Raw genomic sequence first — 23,101 nt, 5'->3', positions numbered from 1 at the left:
AGCCCCTGCAGCCAACCTTACTTTTCTAGTAATGGTGCAGTCTTCCACGGCCAAGGTGCCATGACAAAATCCAACCAAAAACTTTCCTTGAAGTGAAGACGCCCATAACAGTGAAATCTTCCATTCAAAGCTTTAGTTGTAAAACTAGGATTTTTCTCATTTCATAGTTCGATAAAAATGCTTTTCCCTGGCGGTTGTGACTATTTTATAATCCAAAAATTACATATACATTCAGGTTAGTACAATGTCTGATTCATTAAACTCTCTACTCTAGGCTATATCATCTATCCAATAACAGAGACACCTTAATGTTCAATTACTGTGATGCATTATATTTGCCTGTACCACATGGCTCATTAATATATTGCTCAATGTTAGTTCGTCTAATACTTTCTGACCCACACATGGAGGTAATTATATATTTAAAAATGGATGAATCCTCTGCTCTCTATAACACAAATTCCTAAACATAAAGATGTAAAATTATAGTCATCTTGTCAATCCATACCACAGAGGACCCACGCAACTATCGCTAATGAGATGCAGAGTAGGCGTACCCGTGCAAAAACAACACCACACCTCAACATTCTCAACGACCAGCCAGATCGGCGATCAGAACACTAAACAGTCAATCAGGTGCGTTAGCAGCAGAAATTACCACCTGCTCTGACCTGGTGTAAAGTCGGACGGCAGCCTGCACCACAAAAGGGAGCCCAGGGCGACATCAAAAGGGCAACAGATGCCACGGAGCCGGATCACTGAAATAATATCTACTACCAAAATATCGAGTTCCCAAAATATCGATGACAAAATATCGAGGGACATAATATTGACTTTCTATCTTCACTAAGGTAAGTACAAAAATATCGACTTTAAAATATCGAGTGTTAAAAATATAGACTGTCAAAATATCGATTTTTTTATGTCTTTAAAATAAGTTAAAACTGTTATAATATTACATATATTTAATATAAACATTGTTAAAATTATTAAATAAATGTAACATTATTACATAATTAATGTAAATTTAAAAATTAATAATAATAATACATATATATATAAATACATGTTATTAATAAAACATATAGAATATATTTACTGTGGCATAGCAAAAGGTTTAAATTTAATGTAACCACTCCAGTGGGTGCTACATTACAGAGATCGTTGGATAGCGTAGGGGTAAAAATTACTATTCCCACTCCAGTGGGTGCTACAGTAGAGAAAGCGTACGCCTGTACCCCAAAAACCCAAAACTGACCCTGAACCCTAAAAATATCCCTGTACCCCAAAAACCCAAAACTGACCCTGAACCCTAAAAATACCCCTTTACCAAAAAACCCAAAACTGACCCTGAACCCTAAAAATACCCCTTTACCCAAAAACTGAAAACTGACCCTGAACCCTAAAAATACCCCTTTACCCAAAAACTGAAAACTGACCCTGAACCCTAAAAATACCCCTTTACCCAAAAACTGAAAACTGACCCTGAACCCTAAAAATACCCCTTTACCCAAAAACTGAAAACTGACCCTGAACCCTATAAACACACAACCCGCTACAGAAAATAAATTAAAAACATTAATTATTTATCAATTATTTATTTTAAATTAATTACCAATTATATTTTAATTATTTACCAATTATTATTTAATTAACAATTAGATTAAATTTACATAATTAATTAATTATATTTAAATTACTTCCCACCCTATTGCCCTATAAACACACAACCCGCTACAGAAAATAAATTACTAAAAATTATTTATTTATCAATTAATCATTTTTAATTAATTAACTATTATATTTTAATTAATTACCAATTATTATTTAAGTAACAATTACATTAAATTTACATAATTAATTATTTATAATTAAATTACTTCCCACCCTATTCCCCTATAAACCCACAACCCGCTACAGATTTATAATACTCAAATATTATTAAATATTATTAACTTACCTTATTTTCGATATTTTTGTTGTCTATATTTTTTCTAGTCTATATTATGTCTAGTCTATATTTTTGATTCAATATTTTGGCTATTCTAGTCGATATTAGTCGATATTTTTGTTGTCTATATTTTGTCTAGTCTATATTTTGTCCAGTCTATATTTTTTACTCGATATTTTGTCCAATCGATATTTTGGACTCGATATTATGTCTGTTTACCCACGGAGCCACTCATCATGCAGCCCCAACACCCAAGAGGGCCACAACACCTACCGCCACCACCCCAGGACCCCTACCCCCACCTGGAACACCCCCCTGACCGCCACAGAGGAAGCGCAGACAAAGACAGCGCCCCCCCAGGAAACGCACCTGCCTCAAAGACCCAACATTTGACAATGTCACTGTCCACTGCTGGCTGAAAGGGACAGCCATCCTAAGCATCCTGACCATAATCGCCTAACAGGCCTACGGCAGAAACACAGCAGACAATCAACATCCCACGCCGCACCTGTTGGCCCTTGGCACACCCCAACCAACATCCGCCAGAGTCAGAGGAGTCTCACAGCCAGCCACATAAAAGTCCCCCACACCTGTCCTGGACATCACCCTGGCACCCCAGTCCCCATACGTCCAACACAATGTGCAGGATCCTCTGGAGACCAAGCTTGCAAGCTTGGACCATACACCATAGCCGGATGCACACACGTGTTGGGGGCAATCCACAGCACACATGTCCTACCTGTGCCCCCTGGTGACACAGCACACAATCACTGCAACAGGAAGCACACGTCACACATCAATGTGCAGGCAACATCAGAACACTGTGGGACCTTCATCAATGTCGCCACCAAATACACAGCCAGTGTGCAGGATTCCTTCATCCTCCGGCAGTCCATCAGTAACCAGCATTCCCAGGATGGCACCAAGGGAAATGCACAGCCCCTTGGCAAGTTCCAAATTAACACCCCACTCACCTCAACTCCACAACCATGCAATTCACAACTCTGGCAATGTACACGTCACAAAATCACAACCAACATGCACAACAACATGCCCACCCACCAGACACGAAAGAACAACTTACAATGGTAACCTGGGCAAGCCGTGAACATGAGCCATCAATGGCATGGCACCTCAGCCACACAATGTGGGGAGAGGTGGCAACCAGGCATGTGTGAAGGATGCAGTAGAACCATGATTGGGAAAGTGCACAATGCCAGGAGTGGCGGAGATGTGCTGGACAGAACACAGTATGCAGAACATACCCATATCCACAGTGACATACACCTCTGGTGTATGGAGTGTAGTGGACAGTGAACGCAACCATGTCACCCCAGTCAGTGGGGGACCTCGCAGAAATGTTGCCTGTTACGTCCCCCCTAAGTGTGAGCAGAGTGGGATGGCCCGGCGTACGCCAGGTCAGCATGGGGGTGTGAATAAAAAGCACATAGCCCTTGGTGTGGTCCTCTTCCGGAAAGTCCAACGTCTCTGCCAGGGCGGCGCCTCTCACCCCTCCATGAGGCCGACGCCGTCCTTGTGAGGGGAGTTGCCAGCGATCCGGAGTGCCTGGGTACCCCGGCCCGCTGGACCACGAACCCGTCAGGCCCGCCCCTGCGCAGCCAGGCCACACTGATCACCTGCCAACACCGGCGTGTGTCAAGGAGGGCCTACCACATGCCTGTCCAAGCTCTAAGCCCGAGGCCCGCGACCCTTCCAGTCTCTCAGACCATCGCTGCCCACATTACTCCTTCCTCATTCACATACTACACCAGTGTCCTCTTCAGCCCAGTAGGTCCCATATGTGAAACTGTGTCCTGGGTCCGAATGGCAGTGACCCCAAATCCGGGCCAGCAGCCACAGCACCAGACTCCCCAATCAGTAAGGCATGGTTCCATATGGGCATCTTGCAACACATGGTGCCACTAACCCTGTTCAACGCCAGCCGGCTACACATGGTGCCAGTAACCCTGTTCAATGCCAGCCGGCTACACGTGGTTCTACTAACCCTGTTCAATGTCAGCCGGCTACACGTGGTGGCACTAACCCTGTTCAATTCCAGCCGGCTACAGGTGGTGCCAGTAACCCTGTTCAAAGCCAGCCCGCTACACGTGATGCCACTAACCCTGTTCAATGCCAGCCAGCTACACGTGGTGCCAGTAACCCTGTTCAATGCCAGCTGGATACACATGGTGCCAGTAGCCCCGTTCAACGCCAGCCGGCGACACATGGATGAGAGACCAGGACTACCCTGTGGACCTGTAGGTCTCACATCCAGCACCTAATTGTGAAACACGAATGGCAGAGTCCACACCAGTGGTCGCACGGAGAGGAGTAAGAGGAAGATGGAGCTCAGTCCGGACGAAACCCGGGTGACAGTCACAGAGGTGACTGAACAAGTGGTGCCACTGAACCTTATCTATGCAAGCCGGTGGGGCCACCAACCTAAGCCAGCGACACTCAGTGAATGGCCGATGCTGACCGCTGCCTCTGGCCTATACTGTGGTCCGGTAGGTCAATGAGTTTTGATTTTGTGATGGCGCAGTTCATATCAGTGTACAGGCATCATTGCAGACCGCATTCTCTATCAGCACCGGAGCCACTAAGTCTGTTCACCGACATTCAAGGACACTCACTAGTCGTACATTGGTGGCATCTGAGTCTATTGACTAGGGGCTAGTTTTCATCCTCATGTAGCTGATATCGATTTGGTGGTGAAAACGAGGCCTGCACTTTCAACTCCTCCATTTTCTGCTTCTGGATAACATCAGACCTTCTGCATCATGCCCTGGAGGACACCTTATACTGTCTTCCGCAACCCTCTGCAACATACACCTCAGACATTGAGGAGGACCCGCTAAGGTCTCATGGCCCATCTGACTGCACCACAAGTCACCATCCCATGGCTGGGTGCCTGTGCCAGCCACAGTGCATCTGGGGCCACTAACTCTGTGCTGGTCCGGTCCGGGACCCCTTCTTCTGAGATGTTGGATGGCCCCTGAAGCATTGGACTTGGGGTCATCAACGCCATTTCTCTGTGCCCCTGCACTGTATGCAGCCTCCAGGCCCAACTGCGTGCCACCAAGGCTCACACACCAAATCGAGTCCTGACCGGCCTGGATGTCTCATCACTGCAGGAGGCACACGCCACCACCGCAAGGACCACCTCCAACTGCCATCTGCCAGAGTCGAAACGGTGGTCCTGACAGACTTACGGAGTTGCTCAGACCTGTTGTGGATGCCATCATCGGCCTGATACCCTTCTCAGCACTCCAGGTGCCAGTGACTCAGTGCACTGCAGGCCACTGTCCGTTGCTGATTGAGTTTTGTGCTGTCGAGCAGTTGCGCAGCTATGTCACCTCAAACAGTGTGGGGGCCCTGAGACGTTGATGGGGAAGATGATGCAGGTCTAACACACCCCACTGCATCTGCATCAGAAATGTATATCGAAGGGACACAATCCAAGACTTTTTCTTCACATGAGCGTGCTCATCACTTGTGTCCCAACCCCAGTGCACTGCAACTCACGGACACTTCTATTTGCATGTTGGCTATCCTCTGGACTTTCTCCGGCTCACTCCATGTTGCTCAGCAGTTGACTCTGTTATGCATGTGTTTTCTGTTTCCATTGCACTGGTGTCCAATTTTCTAGTGGTTGCCAGCACCAGACATTCCGTGCAAATTGGTATACACTCACCCCACACACATCCAGCGCAGGCATCACTGTACATGTGGCCATGCCAATAAAAGGGCTGGGCGCATGTGCCCATAGCCAGTTCAACATGATATATGCGTGTGCCCCTGTGGTCTTGTTGTATGCATGAGGGCCCTGGGCCCTACGACATTACATTGTGCTGTGTACATCAGATGCAGACATGTCACCGCAGACAGCGGGTTGTAGCTTGGACATGTAGCTTTGCCGTCATCCACTCAATTCGTAAGGGGAGTGGCCAGGGCCATCGTATGCAAAGCCAACATGGGTGTGTGACTGCTATTTAAGCGCCCCTGGGCGTGGTTCTGTACTGTAAATGTGCATCTGCATGTCACTCTATGGCAGTGTGGGTCTCCTTAGTGGGGTGTCGGTGGTCCCTGCAGGGTGATAGAAACCTACGTATGTGTTCTAGTTCGCATTCCATGGGTTCGGCCCTCACCCACACCTGTTGGGCCACCTTGTTTTGGCATGCTGACACTTGGCATTGGTGTGCCATGTGTGGGTGGGTGAAGTGTTGTGAGCCAGCTGTGCTTGCGGGTGCTTCCTGCTGTGTGGTCTGTTGCAGGCTCGGTGTTCTCTTCTGGCTGGCTGGGTCCTGGTGGGGGTTGCGTGGGATATCCATGGGCTGTTGTAGGGCATCGAAGTTGACGGTGTGGTGGTCCTCTCCGTCATCACAGATGAGTTGTATTCTGTTCTCTGCCGAAGGTGTTGTGTGTCCCTCCGCAATGTGAAGGGGAGATGCATGTTGACATTGTGTTTACATGAATATTGGCGTATTGTGCTGGTTTGCATGCAGACTGTATGGCAATGTACATTGTGACTGTTTGGGAGGTGCTGGATTCTTCTGCGGGACAGTGTATATTTGGACTACATTATGGATGTGAGGTCGTAAGCGTACATTTCCTTTTCACAGTTTTGGGCTCTGTCAGATGTAGTTTCTGTGCGTGTGCAGAGCCAGTTGTGTTCTCTGTTCTGCAGTGTCACTATGCGCATTGTACCATGTTTTTGTCGATCTGGGTGTGCTGTTCTTGCTATGTGTGTGTGCTGCAGTGTGCCAGGGGGATCTGGGACATGATCCTGGGTAATCGTGGGTGTGCAGTGTGTAACACCTCGTTGTGCATGTGTGCCATTGTGCCCATCTCCGCCGTCCCCCTAGTCCCTGTCCGTTGCCCTCCCTGTGGATGTTGTGTCAGGTCCTCTCGAGCTGTGTCTGTACTCCCTGCTCCTTGCACCGTCTCCACACTGATAACTGTGGCCTGGGTTTCCTCCAGCTCCTCCTGTGGCGCTGGACTGCCACCTCCTGCCGCCGTTGCTGCCTTCCTGTTGGCAGCGGGTTTGTGCCTTGTTTAGGTTGCCACGTCATGCCGGCACCTATTGGCCACCTCGATTGGCCTCCTTGGCACTCCGACTGCATTCCAGGTGGTCTGCTTGTGGGTCAGTTGCTGGTAGTGTTCTGTCACCTCTGTGACACTGGTCTTGTTTTCCTGCGGTCTGCACCCCGTCTTCCTCTCCCTCGTCTCCTTGGCCTTCCCCGACCCAGTTGTTCCTTGCTGGTGGTCTGTGGGGGTTGTGGGGTTCCAGTTGGCCTCTACGCTGGGTCAGGGTGCATCCATGTTGCTACGTGCTTTAGCTTGTTTCTGGTGTGTTGTTTCTGTGGTTTCTATGGTGCATTGTCCTGCCAGATGCGTGGGATTTGCAGGCATGTGGCTGGTTTTCACTACTTGTGGTACCACGATTGGCCTCATCGCATGTTTTTTAGCGTTCATGTATCGCATTTTTGTGGCGTGGCTTTGATTTTCACACAGACATTTGACACGTTATCTGGTGTCTATTGCATGCTACCGCCGAATTGTGAATTCCACGTTGACACAGGGTTATTTACCCGTGATAGACTGCAATGTTGAAAGTTGCGTTACGCTACTCTTGCGGTAGTTATCACACGTTCTTGTGAATATACTCCTAAGTTAAGTGTAAGATCAGCATTAGAATCATATGAGAATGTTTTATGGAGAAATCTGAAAATGGTTGTTTCATTCTGCTCTATTCCATTTACAAAAAATACATTTTAATGTACTTTATCCCAATAGAGGCATTTACATACACTGATTAGCAGGTATAATGTTCAAAAGTCAAGGTACGAAGACTATCCTATCTAACCAGTAACAAACTTCATGGATTTATGTCGTTGCAATCACTTCAAAAGGGACAACCTGTGACAAATGCGTGATGAGAAGATTGGCTTCAAGTTATTTTTTTTATTTTTTTTAATTCATTAAAATTAAGAGTGTTAGGTATATGACCTAAGAGAGATTTTGGTGTAATGTATAAATTGCACCATTATACACAATCCACAGGATACAGCACCTATTGAAGTATCTAAAGTGTGTGTAATGTGGGTGGGGGCTGCTCTAAGGATTAGTTCAACTGAAGCAGGCATGAGGGAGTTTATGTCAGTAAATGCCACAAAAGAGGACAGGTATTCCAGGGAAGAGGTTGTTGTTTATGAATTGACTACAATATCACAGATACAGAAAGCCATGAGTGTAGGTAGATGTGGGTCATGTTTCCTTCATGCTCTCCAAGAATTGGTGGGGGAAAGAATGCTGCAGGAATATGCGGCATTATATAGTTGCCAATGCCCACTAAAAGTGAGATTACCTGAATATGCAAGGCATTAAGGGCTCGCACAAAGGTGAAGGAAAAGATGTCGAAAGTGCATCCCCATATAGTATATAAGTTAGAGCAGATTTGTTATGCTATGTGTCTGCTAGCTGGTGGTGATAAGGCCCAAGGGTGAGTATAGCAGTAGGTGTTAGTGGAAATGTCTACTGGACAGTTGTTCACAGCACAAGTCCGGATAAATCTATCATTGACATTGAACTGCCCTGTCCAGCTCTGAGTCTCTGTGTAGAGACACTTCAACCAACTACTTCTACATGTGTACTCCGAGCAGCTAGGTGTCACCGGCTTTCACCTTCAAGCCAACTCACGATGTGACACTTACTAGTAGCTTGGGCAGTCCCATGTCCTGTGCACCTTCTGTTGCAACACTCACAATCGTAAACTTGTTAGCCATGGAGGTAAGTGACATGTCTGTTAAACCTTGTCTTCTTTTGCGTGTGCTTGCATGGTCATGCAACTGGAGAGTACTACAGTATTCCTGAAAGGGACCACTACTCCCTGTTGTAGCAGCAGTGTACATTGCCCTAAATATTTCTTGTGGCGATTCCTTGACGAGTTGTTTATGGTCCTCCAAGATTGGGAAACACCTTTTGATTGCAATGGTAAGGACCATGATGTAGACCAGCAGCAGGTTTCCTCTTTTTATTCAGTGCAGGTGGTTCATCCACATCTCTAATTGCAGGCTCATGATGCCTTGTTTGAGTGCCCCAGTGTCAGTGGCAGCTCTAAGCAGTATTGCTGTGGGGCGGGGAGGCGGAGGGTGGGGCTGGGTGGAGGGGTAGTAGAGTCTGACATACGATGGCAGGTATTTATTTATGTTTACCTTTGCTGTCGTATGTTGGACTCCACTACCCCCTCACCCAGCCCTGCCCCGTTTGCTTCCCCGCCTCACAGCGTTAGCGTTGCGAGCCGCCACTGCCCAGCACCCGTCTTGATTCTGTATCCCGTTGGATCTCCTCAGTTCTATGCTGGTTGGTTTGTTGCAGGCCCTCTCCTTTGTCTTCAGGGCAAAGCTGCTGTCACCTCGGAAAACCTGGAGGGCAATGTGTGCTCCTGCACAGTGCAGTAAGTCAACTGGACTCTGACTCATCTACTGGGACTCCTTTTCTATGTCTATATATCCATATGGAGTCCCAGTAGTAACAGGAATGTCCTCAGTATGTTATGACCCAGGAAAGTATTTTGCATATGCAGTGAAATGTAAGTGTGCATAGTATTCCAAGTGAATGTTGAGGCTGGTATGTTCATTCAAGTTATTATATATGAAAGGAATCTGTGAATCTTCCAGCTAGTGAGGTGTGTACAATGAAAGGCACCAATGACCACATGTGAGCCACTTATGTTGTTAAATGTACTCTGCTTGTGTGGTCTTCAGCGATGTGCCTGTAAATGGGGCATGGCAAGACACTTGACATTTGAGTGTTTTCTGTGATTTGCCACGATGCCTTGTAAATTGATAGTTGATTAATAGTAAGTAGGTTAGTTGTGATTTTTTAGCGAGAACCTGTGGCATAGTACCAAAATGTATAGAACAAGTTTGTTTCTGTATATATTTCATGAGCCATTGTATTTCTGGGTGAGGCGTTGAGTTTCGCATTCCATAAGTTATTTATAATATGCTTGGCGAGGTGGTATATGGACAGTATAGAGATAGAGTGCATTATTTAGGGATTGGCAGAGCAGGAGAATGGCTTCATTGTCTGAAACTTTTGAATGCCAACTCATCCTCCAGAGGCTGAATATGAACTGTCATATTGAAACAAATAGGAAATAATATATAATTCTACACTGTAGAGCAATAATTACATCTCAAACATTTTATTTACAGGCTCTGGTATGCAACAAATGGGCATTACATAGGATACTTAGGACAACATAGAGCTTATCAGCTAGCAGATCCCATTGAATTAATATTGCCTTTTGATGTCAGTGCACTTCCCCGGAAAGCCCTGGAGGGGATCCAACTTCACCTTAAGAAAAAAAATTATGCATTTCCACTTATCCTTAACGAGGAAGCGTAAGTGTTTGCAAACAGTATTACTCATTTACTCATTGTATTTTAACTATGTGCTTGTCTTAGTCCGTTGTTCTGAATTAGTATTTTAGCATAGTAAAGACACAGGCATAAGTCATGGCAAAGTAACGTTGTGAATACTTGGATATTTTTGCATTTGTAGCACCCAGGCTAAAATTCTAGCAGAGCATGTAACCAACCTTGTCTCACACGCACCACCCTTTGTTTTTTTTTTTTAAATATATTTTTATTTTATACTTCAAAATCAAAGCACACATTTTAAAAGAATATACAAATTTCTCTCTTACATTTGTTCATCTCACAGTATGAAAGGAAACCTTAAACCAATACAAAATAAACTCCAGAGAAGGAAGCCATTGCAACAATGTAACGTATTATAACATTTTCTTAAAATCAGAAAATCCACAACAAATCCTATCAACCTATTCCTGTTCTCCACTTCTCCAAGGGCCCCCAAATTTTAATACCTCGAGCTCTCCCCATCCTACCTTTTTTTGCATATATATGTTTCTCTAGATTATGTATAGAAATAAGATTTGATAACCATGTTTGCATGGATGGGAGACTCTTATCTAGCCATACTCTAGCTAACATTAGTCTAAAGACAGCAGATACCATAAACAAAACATTGCGTCGCCTGGATCCATTAGAGCATTTTCCGCGTCAACTCCCAACATAATTAAGCTTGCTGTAAGGGTTATCTTTATCCTTAGTGAGTTATCCAAAAAATACTCAATATCCTTAATTAATGTATATACCTGAGGACATGTAGCAAACATGTGGACAGTATCTGCCTCAGTGGAGTTACATCTGGGGCAAGTAATACCCTCAGTACCCCCCCATTTCGCAATCCTGGCTGGAGTGTAATACAATGAGAACAAGGTTTTGTAATGTTGGGATTGCAAGGGGGCAGAACAGAGCACACACACCACCCTTTGAGAGAAGCACCTAAAAGTGCCCAACGTTATATCTTTTATCCACTATTTCTGCCTTCTCCAGCGTCTTCAATGGAACTGCTCAATGAAAGAACTTTTAAATAAAATGTTTGTAACTTGCAACTGATAATACAAATATTTTTGCATCTTGTAATGATTCTATTACAGGTTCCATCACATATGACATCATGGGCCGTATTACATAAAGTGCCCCGGGGCGCAACAAGTGTTTGCCGGCACCCGGGGCCCTTTGGTATTACAGAAGGGGCCGCAGATGCGTGTGCGCCCCCTTCTGTAATACCAATAGCGCTGGCGCACATAAAGCTCCAGCACTATCTTCAAGGGGGCGTTCCCTCATTTGCATGGGGTTGTGCCCCATGTACATTTTGTGATCTCTTTTCCTCTGCGCCATTTTACCAATGTGGGTGCAGAGGCAAAGAAGCCCTCAGGAGGCACACTGACAGTGTGCCACTTAAAAGGTGCCGCACTGTCAGTGATCCTCCTGAGAGCAGCTTGCAAAGAAATTATTTTGTTAATTAAGATGGTAATTCATTACTGTCAATGGGTGATTACTATCTATGTTAGACTTTGCTGACATGCTATGATTGACGCATAAATTATGCTTAAAAAGGAAGTAGGGAACTCTGAGCATTTCCCAAGATTTGGGTGCAGAGCAGCTGTTTTACATGGAACACTCTGCAACACGACCAACACTCTTATACTTCTTAGCTCAAATGTCTGTTTTTCCAGCAGAGTTTTTAGGCATACAATTAGCATGATGCTATCCTATTCACGCCAAGCTACAAAAGTACACAACAAGTGACATGAGTCATAGTTGCCATAAACACAAGTGCCTCAAACATATCTCAGTTTATGATTGTGTTTTTTCAGCCAATGTCACTGTTTTTCACAATTTAATTAATTCTCAACACATGCTGCTGACAGCCTTTGGCATTTGATTATGTGCAATCTGTTCTGCGCCCAACACACCATGGCTGCCCTACTCAGTCTTCGCATGTCCTTTGGCGGGGCTGTGCCAGAGTTCACTAGCCCTACATCAGGCTTATATTTCTAGCTGCCAAATTAGATGGAGATTAATTGAACAGTACCCAATGGATTTGTGAATGAAACTTTAATTTCCCTCACATTTATCTTTACCTTTCCAAAAGATCTGCTCAAAACTTGCCGTACCCAGCACTAAACTAAATTCAGTAAGCTCTTGGCAGTCTTTGAGTGGATTCATCAAACATGGCAACTTCATTAGAAGATGAACACTTATTTCACCTTGATCAAATTCTCCATCTAGTGGCCTCCATCAAATTGAGAAATCATAGAGTACACGACACATGATAAAAGTCTGCCAAATATCACTCACATCCATCAGACAGTGCCAAACGTATTGGTAAATCAAATGTTTTTTGACCCATTCTTTATCGCCTCCCGTTTTAATCTGCACATATCCTAAAATACCTGCCTTGGGTGTATTGTAACTTGCTAATTGACTGCCACATTTATTGCAGATTCCTCAAACAGAGCTAAACTTATCAGCAGTTCAACATTTTAGGCCTAATTACGATGTGGGGCGGAATTGCGTCCACCTAACACCATAGCGGTCAGGAACAGCCCAACCATTGTTCGGCAGTTCCGACCTCACAATTTGGATGCAATTGCAAATGACCATAGGCGGTCGGATTTTGCAAATAGCAAAATGGATGTATGGAAACACCCCTGCACCATGTGACAGGCACCCCACTGTGCCTGCTACACAGTGCAGGGATGTTTAGAGGGGCATCACAGGTGCCCCAAGGCCCCATAGTGGAGGGCCAGGGGGGAAGGGGGCCTTGCTAGGGGCCCCAAAAGTCACTTTCTGCCTGCCTTTTCATGTCGGGTGAAAGGGCAGGGCGAAAGTGCCATGATAATCCAGACGGCAGAGTTGAGTCTGGCTCTGCCGTCATTAGGGGATTATGGTGCCTTCTGACGCACCAATGGGCTCCTTGAGCCCTTCAGAAGCACATCAGAATGCGTTTTTCCCCCTCCCACCCTTCCTTTGATGTCCATTGTGCATGGCCTCTGCCTGTCGCCTCTCCGTGCAGCCGATAATGTCCACTTATAATGTCCACTTTTGCTCCTCACCTGCCCCGCCTGGACGTGAACATCGTGTGCCAGCACCTGCCCTGTACCAATCTTTTATGCAATCTCTTGTTTTGTAGACTGAAATTATCGAGCATTAATAATTTGCCTAACTTCGCAGCTGCGGGAGTCGTCATTTCAAAGGGGCAGGTACTTGGGACTTGAGCATAATTTCATATGCAGTTGTTTGCTTGAGATGTCACTGTTGACGGCATGCTCTTAGGTTTGGGATTTCTCCACCTATTTGGAGATGTCAATTTTAAATCCATACATTTGTGCGTATGATTAAATAAAATCGGTACAAAGTGGATGTTTAATCAATATGAGCCACCAGTTTTCACAAATCTCGTAGTGGTCTCAGTAATCCTCGGCGTCTCCATTCTCTGTCGCTCCACAGCATGTTCTACGGGTTTTATGTAGCGCTTCACACCTCATTTCTAAGTGGTGTATGACAAGTGTTACTGCTCACACAAATTTGTTGAAGTTTAACTCCGCCGTCCTGCAGCCTTCTCCCTGGCACCGCGTCCCGAGACACAGAAGGAAAAAACAGTTTCTGCAACCTATGACTCCCTCCCCCAGAGTATCCTCCACCTATCGGCACACACACCATAGTGAACAGACATACACACCACATACATATACACATTGCACACTGCACACACCCCACACGAATCACACTATGTGCACACATACATAAACAACACATTTACACCGCACACATACTACACTCACACTACAGATATGCACCAGACAACCACACACACACACACACAAACAATCCCCTGGTGGTGAAGTACGAACCTGTGAGCATGAGGTCTCCTCTTAACACTTCACCGAAAATTGCAGAAAGAAGCTTTCTCTGGGTACATTACTGAACGCCACAGCATCACTGTCACCACCACATCACTCAGTGTCACCCCAGCATCACTCAGCACCACCACAGCATCACTCAGCATCACCACATCATCACTCAGCGGTACACCAGCATCACTCAGCGCTACCCCAGCATCACTCAGCACCACCACATTATCACTCAGCACCACCACATTATCACTCAGAACCACCACAGCACCACTTAGCACCACCACAGCACCACTCAGCGCCACCCCAGCACCACTCAGCACCACCACAGCATCACTCTGCACCACCTCAGCACCACCACATATACACTCAGCACCATCACATTATAACTCAGCACCACCACAGCATCACTCGGCACCACCTCAGCACCACTCAGCACCACCACATATACACTCAGCACCACCACATTATAACTCAGCACTACCACAGCACCACTCAGCACCACCACATTATCACTCAGTGCCACCACCTCATCACTCAGTGCCACCACAGCATCACTCAGAGCCACCACAGCACCACTCAGCACCACCACAGCATCACTCAGAGCCACCACAGCACCACTCAGCACCACCACAGCATCACTCTGCACACCACAGCATCACTCAGCACCACCACAGCATCACTCACCACTACCACAGCATCACTCAGCACCACCACAGCATCACTCAGCACCACCACAGAGTCACTCAGCACCACCACAGCATCACTCAGCGCCACCACAGCATCACTCAGCACCACCCCAGCATCACTCAACACCACCCCAGAATCACTCAGCGCCACCCTAGCATCACTCAGCACCACCACATCATCACTCAGCGCTACCCCAGCATCACTCAGCTCTACCCCAGCATCACTCAGCGCCACTCCAGCATCACTCAGCGCTACCCCAGCATCACTCAGTGCCACTCCAACATCACTCAGCGATACCCCAGCATCACTCAGCGCCACGCCAGCATCACTCAGTTTTTCACAATTTAATTAATTCTCAACACATGCTGCTGACAGCCTTTGGCACTTGATTATGTGCAGTCAGTTCCGTGCCCAACACACCATGGCTGCCCTACTCAGTCTTCACATGTCCTTTGGCGGGGCTGTGCCAGAGTTCACTAGCCCTACATCAGGCTTATATTTCTAGCTGCCAAATTAGATGGAGATTAATTGAACAGTACCCAATGGATTTGTGAATGAAACTTTAATTGCCCTCACATTTATTTTTACCTTTCCAAAAGATCTGCTCAAAACTTGCCGTACCCAGCACTAAACTAAATTCAGTAAGCTCTTGGCAGTCTTTGCGTGGATTCATCAAACATGGCAACTTCATTAGAAGATGAACCCATCTTTCACCTTGATCAAATTCTCCATCTAGTGGCTTCCATCAAATTGAGAAATCATAGAGTACACGACACATGATAAAAGTCTGCCAAATATCACTCACATCCATCAGACAGTGCCAAACGTATGGGTAAATCAAAAGTTTTTTGACCCATTCTTTATCGCCTCCCGTTTAAATCTGCACATATCCTAAAATACCTGCCTTGGGAGTATTGTAACTTGCTAATTGACTGCCACATTTATTGCAGATAACTCAAACAGAGCTAAACTTATCAGCAGTTCAACATTTTAGGCCTAATTACGATGTTGGGCGGAATTGCGTCCACCTAACACCATAGCGGTCAGGAACAGCCCGACCATAGTTCGGCAGTTCCGACCTCACAATTTGGATGCAATTGAAAATGACCATAGGATGGTCGGATTTTGCAAATAGCAAAATGGATTTTTGGAAACACCCCTGTACCATGTGGCAGGCACCCCACTGTGCCTGCCACACAGTGCAGGGATGTTTAGAGGGGCATCACAGGTGCCCCAAGGCCCCATAGTGGAGGGCCAGGGGGGAAGAGGGCCTTGCTAGGGGCCCCAAAAGTCACTTTTTGCCTGCCTTTTCATGGCCGGTGAATGGGCAGGACGAAAGTGCCAACATAATCCAGACGGTAGAGTCGAGTCTGGCACTGCCGTCATTAGGGGATTATGGTGCCTTCTGAAGCACCATTCAGCACCACCACATTATCACTTAGCACCACCACATTATCACTCAGCAACAGCACAGCACCACTCAGCACCACCACAACATCACTCAGCACCACCACAGCACCACTCAGCACCACCACAGCACCACTCAGCACCACCCGATTATCACTCAGCACCACCACATTATCACTCAGCACCATCACAGCACCACTCAGCACCACCACATCATCACTCAGCAGCACCACTCAGCACCACCACAGCACCACTCCGCACGACCACAGCACCACTCAGCACCACCACATTATCACTCAGCACCACCACATTATCACTCAGCACCACCACAGCACCCCTCAGCACCACCACAGCATCACTAAGCACCACCACATCATCACTTAGCGCCACTCCAGCATCACTCAGTGCTACCCCAGCATCACTCAGGGCCACCCCAGCATCACTCAACGCCACCACATCACTCAGCACCACCACATCATCACTCAGCGCCACTACAGCATCACTCAGCACTACCACAGCACCACTCAGCGCCCCCCAGCATCACTCAGCGCCAACCAAGCATCACTCAGCACCACCACAGCATCACTCAGCACCACCACAGCATCACTCAGCGCCACCCCAGCATCACTCAGCGCCAATCCAGCATCACTCAGCGCCACCCCAGCATTACTCAGCACCACCACATCATCACTCAGCGCCACTCCAGCATCACTCAGCGCTACCCCAGCATCACTCAGGGCCACCCCAGCATCACTCAGTGCCACGCCAGCATCACTCAGCGCTACCCTGGCATCACTCGGTGCTACCCCAGCATCACTCGGTGCCACCCCAGCATCACTCAGCGCCATCCCAGCATCATTCAGCGCCTCCCCAGCATCACTCAGCGCCTCCCCAGCATCATGCAGCGCTACCCCAGCATCACTCAGCGCTATCCCAGCATCACTCAGCGCCACACCAGCATCACTCAGCGCCACTCCAGCATCACTCAGCGCTACCCCAGCATCACTCAGGGCCACTCCAGCATCACTCAGTGCTACCCCAGCATCACTCAGGGCCACCCCACCATCACTCAGCACCACCCCAGAATCACTCAGCTCCACCCCAGCATCACTCAGCGCTACCCCAGCATCACTCAGCGCTACCCCAGCATCACTCAGCGCCACTCCAGCATCACTCATCGCCACCCCAGCATCACTCAGTACCACCTCAGCATCACTCATGCCACCCCAGCATCACTCAGCGTCACCCCAGCATCACTCAGCGCCACCACAACATCACTCAGCGCCACCACCTTATCACTCAGCGCCACCACAGGATCACTCAGAGCCACCACAGCACCACTCAGCACCACCACAGCATCACTCAGCACAACCACAGCATCACTCAGCGCCAACCCAGCATAACTCAGCACCACCACAGCATCACTCACCACCACCACAGCATCACTCAGCACCACCACAGCATCACTCAGCATCACTCAGCACCACCACAGCATCACTCAGCACCACGACAGCATCACTCAGCGCCACCACAGCATCACTCAGCACCACCCCAGCATCACTCAGCACCACCCCAGAATCACTTAGCACCACCCTAGCATCACTCAGCACCACCACATCATCACTCAGCGCTACCCCAGCATCACTCAGCTCTACCCCAGCATCACTCAGCGCCACTCCAGCATCACTCAGCGCTACCCCAGCATCACTCAGGGCCACCCCAGCATCACTCAGCGCCACGCCAGCATCACTCGGTGCTACCCCAGCATCACTCAGCGCCACTCCAGCATCACTCAGCGCCACCCCAGCATCACTCAGTGCTACCCCAGCATCACTCAGCGCTACCCCAGCATCACTCAGCACTACCCCAGCATCTCTCAGCGCAACCCATATCACTCAGCGCTACCCCAGCATCATTCAGCACCGCACCAGCATCACTCAGCGCCACCCCAGCATCACTCAGCGCTACCCCAGCATCACTCAGGGCCACTCCAGCATCACTCAGTGCCACCCCAGCATCACTCAGGGCCACCCCAGCATCACTCAGCACCACCCCTGCATCACTCAGCACCCCCCCAGCATCTCTCAGCGCCACCCCAGCATCACTCAGCGCTACCCCAGCATCACGCAGCGCTACCCCAGCATCACTCAGCGCCACCCCAGCATCACTCATCGCCACCCCAGCATCACTCATCGCTACCCCAGCATCACACAGCGCCACACCAGCATCACTCAGCGCCACACCAGCCTCACTCCGCGCCACCCCAGCATCACTCAGCACCACCACATCATCACTCAGCGCTACCCCAGCATCACTCAGCCCTACCCCAGCATCACTGAGCGCCACCCCAGCATCACTCAGCGCTACTCCAGCATCACTCAGCGCTACCCCAGCATCACTCAGGGCCACTCCAGCATCGCTCAGGGCCACTCCAGCATCGCTCAGGGCCACTCCAGCATCACTCAGGGCCACCCCAGCATCACTCAGCACAACCCCAGCATCACTCAGCGCCACCCCAGCATCACTCAGCGCTACCCCAGCATCACTCAGCGCTACCCCAGCATCACTCAGCGCTACCCCAGCATCACTCAGCGCCACCCCAGCATCACTCATCGCCACCCCAGCATCACACAGCGCCACACCAACATCACTCTGCGCCACATCAGCATCACTCAGCACCACCCCAGATCACTCAGCGCCACTCCAGCATCACTCAGCACCAACACAGCACCACTCAGCACCACCACAGCATCACTCAGCACCACCACAGCATCACTCAGCACCACCACAGCACCACTCATGCCACCCCAGCATCACTCAGCGCTACCCCAGCATCACTCAGCGCCACCCACAGCATCACTCAGCAACACCACCTCATCACTCAGCGCCACCACAGCATCACTCATCACCACCACAGCATCACTCAGCACCACCACAGCATCACTCAGGGCTACCCCAGCAGCACCCAGCTCTACCCCAGCATCACTCAGCGCCACTCCAGCATCACTCAGCGCTACCCCAGCATCACTCAGCGCCACTTCAGCATCACTCACTGCTACCCCAGCATCACTCAGGGCCACCCCAGCATCACTCAGCGCTACCCCAGCATCACTCAGGGCCAACCCAGCATCACTCAGCGCCACCCCAGCATCACTCAGTGCCACCCCAGCATCACTCAGCGCTACTCCAGCATCACTCAGAGCTACCCCAGCATCACTCAGCGCCACCCCAGCATCACTCAGCACCACCCCAGCATCACTCAGTTTATTTCAGAAGTTATTTTTAGCAAAATTAGGTTCAGATTAACTTTTATCCTAGAGGCATATTGGACAAACCATGCTTGCTCCATTATGTACTAGCTTCCTGGCAAGGAAAAGTCACAATAAGCATTTGACTATAGATGGTAATTTATTGGATGATGTTTTAGTCTAGTACAAGAATGCACAAATGACTATATTCTTTAACATTAGCTTAGGATGGGGTGTGGCTTGATAAGCTACCACAGGAACAGGGCGGTCAGCCAAATACTCTTGCGGGGACGTCCATTTGCTGTGCACCGTGCTTAAGAAAGCTGGGCACCAGGAGACATATATAGAACATGGAGACAAGGTTTTTGACTCATAGACAGATGATCCCCTCAAGCACACGGGTCACTGACTACTTGACCGCCCTGTTCCTGTGGTGGCCAGTATATTTAATATTATTTTTTCTCACACACACACATGCAGAGTTACTCACTATATTTTAGGTTGTGAAGAATGCCACTGGATCCCCATTAGGGGACCGATTTCAGGCAGAAACATGTTGACCTCTATCAGGAATTATTTGGTTTAAACCCTAGTCCTCTCTTTCAACCTCTGTCCTTAAGACCACCCAATGACAATTTAGTGGATCCATGGAGAAATCTTTTATTATCACTTCTCTGCACTCTGTACCCCACTCACCTTCTTCCATCACTCATCTAAGAGAAAACACCTCAGCTCCTCCACTCGTGGAGTTGTAACCCACACCTTGGTGTGAGGAGGGAACCCATGTGATGAATCATGTCACCTAACGGTGAGTGAGGATTCTCTTGCTGAAAGGATTTCTCCTTCCTGTTCTCTTCGACATCACATCACATCACTTCTCTTTCTTTTTTCTTCTTCTTCCTCTTTCCCTTCACTCAATACTCAGCCAGGCGTACCTTTTGTGTTACTAATCATACAAGGGGATCAATACCGACCTGGCTTCGTTAGATCCCTGGAGGGCCATTGTGTGTATAACTCTTTTTGTGTAGGCCTGCATATACACTATACTGACTACCTCGGTTGTACTTTTTTTTACCATAACCTGCGTGTGGCTGGCTAATCTGCACTGGGGTTGCCCACACCCTCTGATTCCACTATCGTGCCTACAGTCAGTGACCCCGGAAGATGTGGCTTTCTTCAACTCTCTGTGGGCCAAGATGGCTGAGCTTAATCAGTGCATCATAGCCTCCTCTGCGTTGATCAAATGGAAAGCATTTAAGGCGTCTTTTCATGGCCACTTCATTGGGGAGCTTGTGGACCCACATCATGTTATCAAATGACTGCTAACAGAAGACAAGAACTCTGGTCTCTACATGGAAAATGAACAGACGATCCAGGCTACTTTATACTGCCCTCTAGTGTTGTGTAGTTCCTAAAAACCTATATAGGATCTGCGCGTTTCAACAGCATACACTGTAGGATTGGTGTCAGACTAATTCTGGACACCCCTACCGGATATGTTAGGCTGTATACCAGCTAGTTCACAGTGCCACTAGAAAGAAACCCTTCTTACCAAGGAGAAAATAGGTCTTGGCAACTTTCGAACATGACAACTCTGATCCCTCAGGATCGTGAAAACAGTGTACCACTTTTCGCTCAGTCACTCATGCTCACTTTATCTCAGAGAGATAACAGAATAAACGGTGGGGATGTTTTTCAATAACCATTTATTGAACAAGCTTCATTCTAGTGTAAAATAGGTGTGCTGAAACAACCATTAGACAGTGACAGATATAAATGATTATAAGCAATAACAGAGTAAAAGGATGGTATATCTCTACCATCGTGCTTCAACAATGAATACAGGCAAGGATATAAAATATATGGAAGTTAAATAAATACTCCTACTACGCAAACCTACCTAGATGTACCTAAATGTACCTAGCATGTATGTGGGTGTAAAAGACAAAAATCCCTCTATGATAAAGTCAACCCCATTACCCGAAATGAGAGACTGTGGGACCCTGTCTTGGTCTTGAGATGGATAACCCGCAAGGGATGTCAGACCACTGCGAGCTGGAGTGTCTGCGTGCATAAGCCTCAGCCTCTTGCATTGTAGTGAAGGCAGGGCCCTGCTTGCACTCATTGCTATGTTAGCATAGGCTTATTAGAAGTTTAAACGCCGTTTTACCCTTTTGCTGCTTTTGCACACAACACTACAGGTAACTGTTTTTGTAAGTTAGGCTGCGTGAAATTCTTCATATGAGAATGGCTTGTTTTCGAATATCCCTATACTTTCATATCGACCTTAGTCTGCACAATGAGTGCTGAAGCCTCCAAGGTTATCATAACAATGTTAGGTGTTGTACGGGCTGATCGGCTCATGCTCTAGACATAACATGCATGCAGCTGCAGCTAGCTGAAATTCTGACGTCTTTAATATCACACTGCATGCATGATTTAGACACTTGTAGAAAATCTGTTTCCAGAGAGAGAGAGCGTTTGCAGATCCTGATGTGATTAATCTCTATTGATCTTGGAGGTATGGGGTTCCCCATTCGGCCTAAGAGACCTTCTAATATTATACAAAACATAGTTCCTAGCAAGGGAGGGTGGCATACAAGGCACTATAGGACCTGTGTCCACTATCATCATAAAATGATTTCTCCTTTTGTGTTTTATGGCATTGCAACAATGCTGATCGCATTATTCTTAATCATATGCCTGCTTATGTTAGCAAAAACACTGCATCTGAGAGCATGTCGTTTAAAATTAATATTTCAAACTTTATCATGTCTCTTTTTTACCCATGTTGTGGACTGGTATGAGAATATAATGAAAGAGTGTTCTTGATTCCCACCATTCCTGAGTGTATCCTAAATCGCATGTTCTGGGTTGTCTACCTTTGCTATAGGATGAAGAGCTAATGAGACACTGTTGCTAGTCGGTTGGGGGTTCTAGGTACTGAGGTCAGTGTTTTGGTCCACCACAATTCACTGAGGTCCTGGGTCTCTGTGCACAGTTCTGTGTATGAGCAGAATCCCTGCAACAGTGTCAGTGTGTCAGCATGGAAGTCCTTTTCTCCTCTGACTACCCCAGCAAGCTATGGCGTATATATATCCAAAGTGGTACCACCTGGGGATATACCTTGCTATGTCATGTCGGACTAGGATGATGGAAGGAATGACCCTTATACATAGTTATTATGCAGGAGATGGTAGGCCTGCTGTCCTGCGGTGATTCAGGAATCCTCATGCATAATTTATTTATTTATTTATTCATTTTACACATTTATTAAGCGCACTGTTACCCGAAAGGTGTCCTGGCGCTAATGAATGAGGCTTAAGCTTTTCGGAGAAAACTCCAGGTTATCTTTGGACATTACTGTAACTAGGTAAATTACTAAGAACCAGCAGCTGGCCCCAGAGGCTGGAAAGGGGCCATCAGCTGCTGAGAGAACTGATTATCAAGAAATGGGAATAGACAGCTAAGTAGCGAAGTCCTGGGAGCACAGGCCAAGGAGCATGAGGCGGC

The 23,101-nt window shown here is 47.5% G+C and overlaps 1 protein-coding gene across 1 annotated transcript in view; it reads left to right on the top strand.

The window, feature by feature from the left end:
* WDR64 (WD repeat domain 64) overlaps nt 1-23,101 on the top strand; it is a 2,246,160-nt gene that overhangs the window by 1,977,195 nt on the left and 245,864 nt on the right. Inside the window, exon 31 of the mRNA XM_086925751.1 lies at nt 10,171-10,359. Within this exon, the coding sequence (XP_086781877.1) occupies nt 10,171-10,359 (189 nt within the window). The remainder of the gene's footprint in view (nt 1-10,170; nt 10,360-23,101) is intronic.

This window comes from Lissotriton vulgaris, chromosome 6 (genome assembly GCF_964263255.1).
Source record: "Lissotriton vulgaris chromosome 6, aLisVul1.2, whole genome shotgun sequence".
Taxonomy (NCBI): Eukaryota; Metazoa; Chordata; class Amphibia; order Caudata; family Salamandridae; genus Lissotriton; species Lissotriton vulgaris.
The sequence above is the reverse complement of the archived record's forward strand: the minus strand, read 5'-3'. Positions and strand labels throughout refer to the sequence as shown.